At 49.5% G+C, this 7875-nt stretch overlaps 1 protein-coding gene across 1 annotated transcript in view; it reads left to right on the plus strand.

Annotated features, from left to right (window-relative positions):
- frem2a (FRAS1 related extracellular matrix 2a) overlaps positions 1-7875 on the plus strand; it is a 209295-nt gene that overhangs the window by 168649 nt on the left and 32771 nt on the right. The window contains exon 16 of the mRNA XM_036967727.1: positions 2501-2600. Within this exon, the coding sequence (XP_036823622.1) occupies positions 2501-2600 (100 nt within the window). The remainder of the gene's footprint in view (positions 1-2500; positions 2601-7875) is intronic.

Consider the following 7875-nt stretch of genomic DNA (forward strand, 5'->3'; position numbering starts at 1 on the left):
GAAAGTTCCGGAACGGGCATTACGTCAGTGGACAGCGCTCTGACGGATGTCTAGCTACTTTTCTTATGTACTTTTCTCAGTGCAGCCAGCCTACTTTTCCCCCTGGTAAAATGCCAGATTATCTTGTGAAAAACATTAGGAAATGTAGCTGGCAATATTCTTTCTATGATAAACAGAAATATGACGGCCGCGGATAGTTTTTGCTTTTTTCATTGTAAGCTCATTACTTGTGTGGCTGCCAGCCAAATAACATGGCACTTTCTGTTGTCGTCTGATGGAAATGAAGCTATTATCTGCTGAACGTGTGGCACTAATGTCTTTTCCATAAAGGAAAACTGCAGTTGCACGTCCCTGATTACTCTATTGAAGCAAACCAAAAAAAAAATGAACTTGAATTTCATTACAAAAGGCCTGTCAATACACAGCTGAACTCACCCGTTCCCCGTTTTCTCCAGTCGGGCTAATTACTAACAAACACGTGACTGGCTCAACGGTTCTGGAGGACTACGGTGAGCTTCGTAATGTCACCGGTGAAATGAAGAATGCAATCTGCTTCATCTCCTAAAGTATTGCACAAGTTGACTGTAGGTTATTTCATTCAAAAGTAGCTGCAAATATTTCATTAAATGTGTAGAAAAAAACGTAGTTAACGGTATTGAAACACCGTCCCGTGGCTATTTCCAAATACCCCAGTATACGTTATATACGGTATACCGCCCAAGCCTAGATGTGATGGAGTTGACTGTACTGATGTGATGGAGTTGACTGTACTGATGTGATGGAGTTGACTGTACTGATGTGATGGAGTTGACTGTACTGATGTGATGGAGTTGACTGTACTGATGTGATGGAGTTGACTGTATTGATGTGATTGAGTTGACTGTACTGATGTGATGGAGTTGACTGTACTGATGTGATGGAGTTGACTGTACTGATGTGATTGAGTTGACTGTACTGATGTGATTGAGTTGACTGTACTGATGTGATGGAGTTGACTGTATTGATATGATGGAGTTGACTGTACTGATGTGATGGAGTTGACTGTACTGATGTGATTGAGTTGACTGTACTGATGTGATGGAGTTGACTGTATTGATGTGATGGAGTTGACTGTACTGATGGAATGGAGTTGACTGTACTGATGTGATTGAGTTGACTGTACTGATGTGATTGAGTTGACTGTACTGATGGGATGGAGTTGACTGTACTGATGTGATGGAGTTGACTGTACTGATGTGATGGAGTTGACTGTACTGATGTGATGGAGTTGACTGTACTGATGTGATGGAGTTGACTGTATTGATGGGATTGAGTTGACTGTACTGATGTGATGGAGTTGACTGTATTGATGGAATTGAGTTGACTGTACTGATGTGATGGAGTTGACTGTATTGATGGAATTGAGTTGACTGTATTGATGGGATTGAGTTGACTGTACTGATGTGATGGAGTTGACTGTATTGATGGGATTGAGTTGACTGTACTGATGTGATGGAGTTGACTGTATTGATGGGATTGAGTTGACTGTACTGATGTGATTGAGTTGACTGTACTGATGTGATGGAGTTGACTGTATTGATGGAATTGAGTTGACTGTATTGATGGGATTGAGTTGACTGTACTGATGTGATGGAGTTGACTGTATTGATGGAATTGAGTTGACTGTACTGATGGGATGGAGTTGACTGTACCGATGGGATTGAGTTGACTGTACTGATGTGATTGAGTTGACTGTACTGATGTGATTGAGTTGACTGTACTGATGTGATGGAGTTGACTGTACTGATGGGATTGAGTTGACTGTATTGATGTGATGGAGTTGACTGTACTGATGTGATGGAGTTGACTGTACTGATGTGATAGAGTTGACTGTACTGATGTGATAGAGGTGACTGTACTGATGTGATGGAGTTGACTGTACTGATGTGATTGAGTTGACTGTACTGATGTGATGGAGTTAACAGTACTGATGTGAATGAGTTGACTGTAATGATGTGATTGAGTTGACTGTACTGATGTGATTGATTTGACTGTACTGATGTGCGGGAGTTGACTGTACTGATGGGATTGAGTTGACTGTACTGATGTGATGGAGTTGACTGTACTGATGTGATTGAGTTGACTGTATTGATGTGATTGAGTTGACTGTATTGATGTGATTGAGTTGACTGTACTGATGTGATTGAGTTGACTGTACTGATGTGATTGAGTTGACTGTACTGATGTGATTGAGTTGACTGTACTGATGTGATTGAGTTGACTGTATTGATGTGATTGAGTTGACTGTACTGATGTGATTGAGTTGACTGTACTGATGTGATTGAGTTGACTGTACTGATGTGATGGAGTTGACTGTACTGATGTGATGGAGTTGACTGTACTGATGTGATGGAGTTGACTGTACTGATGTGATGGAGTTGACTGTACTGATGTGATTGAGTTGACTGTACTGATGTGATGGAGTTGACTGTACTGACTGATAATGCGTCTGTCTCTCCAGGCCGGATCCAGGGTGCAGTGTACTGCCAGGGCCGTCAACTCTAACAAAGACGAGGGACTGGAGCTCAGCAGTCCCATAGCTACTGTTAGTCTGGAGGAAGGTGAGGAGCTCAATCGATTAAATCAACATTTTTTTGGTCACATGCCTCATAAGCAACAGGTGTAGACTAACAGTGAAATGCTTCCTTATGGGTCCTTTTTTCCAACAATACAGAGTTAAAGATAATTGTAAAACCTATTGAAATAGTAAAACAAGGAGTGAATATAGAATAACAAGTAAAAAACAACATGGCAGGTACAGGGAGTACCAGCACCGAGTCGATGTGCAGGGAGGGGTACGAGGAAATGGAGGTAGCTATGTACATATAGGTAGGGATAAAGTGACTTAGCAACAGGATGGATATTCGTGTACCCAGCTCCACGATGGGGCTAGAGGAGGCTTAGCCCCCTCAGTTTAAACTTGTGCCCCCTCAGTTTAAACTTGTGACCCCTCAGTTTAAACTTGTAACCCCTCAGTTTAAACTTGTGACCCCTCAGTTTAAACTTGTGACCCCTCAGTTTAAACTTGTAACCCCTCAGTTTAAACTTGTGACCCCTCAGTTTAAACTTGTAACCCCTCAGTTTAAACTTGTGACCCCTCAGTTTAAACTTGTAACCCCTCAGTTTAAACTTGTAACCCCTCAGTTTAAACTTGTGCCCCCTCAGTTTAAACTTGTGACACCTCAGTTTTAATTATGTCCCTATATAAAAAATAGCAACAAAACAAAAGTTTGAATGATTGAGTCACAGGTGCAAAAAAAGGATCTGCATCTGTTCCGTGCCAGCACAATGACCGTGTACGCTGCGGTGTGAAGGGGGGCTATGGAAAGCGACTAGCTCAGTTATGTATGACTACTTTGGGTTTCCATTAAAAGTGGGGAAAAAACACTTCTCATCTCTGTGGGAAGTGAATAACATGATACGTCTCCTCCTGTAATATTTGATTTGGATTTATAAGGGTTAGGTCAAGTTAACCAGTCTGACCCAGTCCTGTGGAGAGCTCTACAGGAGTGTCTTCCCTATGATGGGGGGGTATGTGAGGTTTTCATCACAACATTGACTGACACTGAATTGATTATGACCGAGTTCTCTCTGGGGCTTGGAGAGGAGAGGGTATGCTCTGACCATTTCCCTGGGCTCGGAGAGAAAATGACTACACCGCGCTCTGCCCATTTCCCTGGGCTCGGAGAGAAAATGACTACACCGCGCTCTGCCCATTTCCCTGGGCTCGGAGAGAAAATGATTACACCGCTCTGACCATTTCCCTGGGCTCGGAGAGAAAATGATTACACCGCTCTGACCATTTCCCTGGGCTCGGAGAGAAAATGATTACACCGCTCTGACCATTTCCCTGGGCTCGGAGAGAAAATGACTACACCGCTCTGATCATTTCCCTGGGCTCGGAGAGAAAATGACTACACCGCTCTGATCATTTCCCTGGGCTCAGAGAGAAAATGACTACACCGCTCTGATCATTTCCCTGGGCTCGGAGAGAAAATGACTACACCGAAAAAAGAAAATCCTGGGTGGCACGAAAGTTGTCACTATTGGGGGGGGGTCTGGAGACAACCCCAGTGTCCACTGTGCATCATTGGGAGAGAAAGCTCCCTTGCCTGCTTCCACTGTGCATCGTTGGGAGAGAATGCTCCCTTGCCTGCTTCCACTGTGCATCGTTGGGAGAGAATGCTCCCTTGCCTGCTTCCACTGTGCATCGTTGGGAGAGAATGCTCCCTTGCCTGCTTCCACTGTGCATCGATGGGAGAGAATGCTCCCTTGCCTGCTTCAACAAAGCCCCATGTAGGGCCTGCTCCACATGTAGGGCCTGCTCCCCATGTAGGGCCTCCTCCCCATGTAGGGCCTGCTCCCCATGTAGGGCCTCCTCCCCATGTAGGGCCTGCTCCCCATGTAGGCCTTGCCATTCCTACTCTATTTAGCATGCCTTCTCAAACAGCTACAACTGTATATGCATTCACATATCCTCTCTTGAGTTGGGCTCAGGGATGGAACAACTGTTGAAGGTGTGTGTGTGTGTGTGTGTGTGCGTGTGCGTGTACGTGTGCGTGTGCGTGTGCGTGTGCGTGTGTGTGTGTGTGTGCGTGTGCGTGCGTGCGTGCGTGTGTAGTCTAAGTGTTGTTGTCCATTAGTGTACCCCAATTAGTGGATGGTTGGTAGGGGACAATTAGTAAAATAAGAAATATATATATATATGGGGGATTGGAATGATGCAGACAATAACATCACTAGAATCCAACAATCTATCTGTTGCTGGTAGCTGATCAGAAAACATGAATCAATTCTTAAATGAATTAAAAGGCCCATGCGGGGAAGCGTGTGCCCCTGCATCGCCAAAAGGTTAGTGGACAGTGTTTAGGGCCCTAAAGTGTTCACCTGCCTCGGGCCAAAATGCTATGATGCGCCAATCTGCATTCACCAAATTCACCATACCCGTGTTGGCCAATACTGTATGTCTCATGTACCCAGTGTTAGTTTGGTATGCGCCGTTCTGCCTCGCTGTCACGTGTCTTATTTGGGTAGTCTGTTTACTAAAGAGGGGAGGTTTACTGAACGGAAAGGGAAATACCCGTAAGGATTTCAGTTTTAAGTGGGAAATGACCTCTGCTACATCCTGACAACGTTTACGAGGTTACTGCTTATGTGTGAGGAACGTTTGTCAAGCATCATGTAAAATGTACCCTACATTATTCATCTCATGTGTCTACGTATATACTATACTCTATATCATCTACTGCATCTTTATGTAATGCATGTATCACTAGCCACTTTAACTATGCCACTTTGTTTACATACTCATCTCATATGTATATACTGTACTCAATACCATCTACTGTATCTTGCCTATGCCGCTCTGTACCATCACTCATTCATATATCTTTATGTACATATTCTTTATCCCCTTACACTTGTGTCTATAAGACAGTAGTTGTGGAATTGTTAGTTAGATTACTTGTTGGTTATTACTGCATTGTCGGAACTAGAAGCACAACCATTTCGCTACACTCGCATTAACATCTGCTAACCATGTGTATGTGACAAAAATAAAATTTGACCGGAATAAGGGGAGGGGCATAGAGGTGCCATAGTCATGTCTCTCTCTCTCCACTATTACAGACTCTCCCGCCAGTTCGTACACACTATTTGTTTTGTGTCAATTGTTATCTATGTCCCGTGAAAAATACAGTCAATAGTTTGGACACACCGACTCATTCCAGGGTTTTTCTTTATTTTTACTATTTTCTACATTGTAGAATAATAATAGTGAAGACATCAACACTATGAAATAACACATATTTAATCATGTAGTTAACAAAGTAGCCACCTGTAAGGGCGTTCGTCTGTAGGAGGAAGAGAAGCGGACCAAAGCGCAGCGTGGTGGTTATTCATGTTTTAATAAATCACTACACATGAACAAACTAACAAAAACAAGAAATGTGAAAACGCAAAACAGTCCTATCCTGTGACACCAAACACAGTGACCGGAACAATCACCCACAAACACAGTGAAACCCAGGCTACCTAAGTATGATTCTCAATCAGAGACAACTAATGACACCTGCCTCTGATTGAGAACCATACTAGGCCGAAAACATAGAAATGCCCCAAAACATAGAAAAACAAACATAGACTGCCCACCCAACTCACGCCCTGACCATACTAAATAAATACAAAACAGAAATAGAGGTCAGAACGTGACAGTACCCCCCCCCAAAGGTGCGGACTCCGGCCGCAAAACCTTGACCTATAGGGGAGGGTCTGGGTGGGCGTCTGTCCGCGGTGGCGGCTCTGGCGCGGGACGCGGACCCCACTTCACCATTGTCTTAGTCCGCCTTATTGTCCGCCTCCCTGGCTTACTCACCATGGCCACCCCTCTCAATGACCCCACTGGACAGAGGGGCTGCTCGGGACAGAGGGGCAGCTCGGGACAGAGGTGAAGCAGCTGCTCGGGACAGAGGGACAACTGCTCGGGACAGAGGGACAACTGCTCGGGACAGAGGGGCGATAGCAGCTCGGGACAGAGGGGCGATAGCTGCTCGGGACAGAGGGGCGGCAGCTGCTCGGGACAGAGGGGCAGCTGCTCGGGACAGAGGGGCAGCTGCTCGGGACAGAGGGACAGCTGCTCGGGACAGAGGGGCGGCAGCAGCTTGGGACAGAGGGGCGACAGCTGCTCTGGACAGAGGGGCAGCTGCTCGGGCGGCCCCTGGCTGACTGACGGCACTGGCGGCCCCTGGCTTACTGGCGACCCCTGGCTGACTGGCAGGACTGGCGGCCCCTGGCTTACTGGCGGCCCCTGGCTTACTGGCGGCACTGGCGGCCCCTGGCTGACTGGCGGCACTGGCGGCCCCTGGCTGACTGGCGGCACTGGCGGCCCCTGGCTGACTGGCGGCACTGGCGGCCCCTGGCTGACTGGCGGCACTGGCGGCCCCTGGCTGACTGGCGGCACTGGCGGCCCCTGGCAGACGGGCGGCACTGGCGGCTCCTGGCAGACGGGCGGCACTGGCGGCTCCTGGCAGACGGGCGGCACTGGCGGCGCTTGGCAGACGGACGGCGCTGGCGCCGCTGGGCAGACGGGAAGCTCCGGCAATGCTGGAGAAGAGGAAGGCCCTGGTAGCGCCGGACAGGCGGGAGGCTCCGGCAGCGGCGCCGGACAGGCGGGAGGCTCCGGCAGAGGCGCCGGACAGGCGGGAGGCTCCGGCAGAGGCGCCGGACAGGCGGGAGGCTCCGGCAGAGGCGCCGGACAGGCGGGAGGCTCCGGCAGCGGCGCCGGACAGGCGGGAGGCTCCGGCAGAGGCGCCGGACAGGCGGGAGGCTCCGGCAGAGGCGCCGGACAGGCGGGAGGCTCCGGCAGAGGCGCCGGACAGGCGGGAGGCTCCGGCAGAGGCGCCGGACAGGCGGGAAGCTCCGGCAATGCTGGAGAAGAGGAAGGCCCTGGTAGCGCCGGAGAGGCGGGAGACTCCGGCAGCGGCGCCGGACAGGCGGGAGGCTCCGGCAGCGGCGCCGGACAGGCGGGAGGCTCCGGCAGCGGCGCCGGACAGGCGGGAGGCTCCGGCAGAGGCGCCGGACAGGCGGGAGGCTCCGGCAGAGGCGCCGGACAGGCGGGAGGCTCCGGCAGCGGACAGGCGGGAGGCTCCGGCAGAGGCGCCGGACAGGCGGGAGGCTCCGGCAGCGCTGGACAGGAGGAAGCCCCTGTAAGGATGGGCCGGAGAGACAGCCTGGTACGGGGGGCTGCCACCGGAGGGCTGGTGCGTGGAGGTGGTGACGGATAGACCGGACTGTGAAGGCGTACTGGAGATCTTGAGAGCAGGGCTGGCACCAACCGCC

The sequence above is a fragment of the Oncorhynchus mykiss genome, chromosome Y (genome assembly GCF_013265735.2).
Source record: "Oncorhynchus mykiss isolate Arlee chromosome Y, USDA_OmykA_1.1, whole genome shotgun sequence".
NCBI classification, from domain to species: domain Eukaryota; kingdom Metazoa; phylum Chordata; class Actinopteri; order Salmoniformes; family Salmonidae; genus Oncorhynchus; species Oncorhynchus mykiss.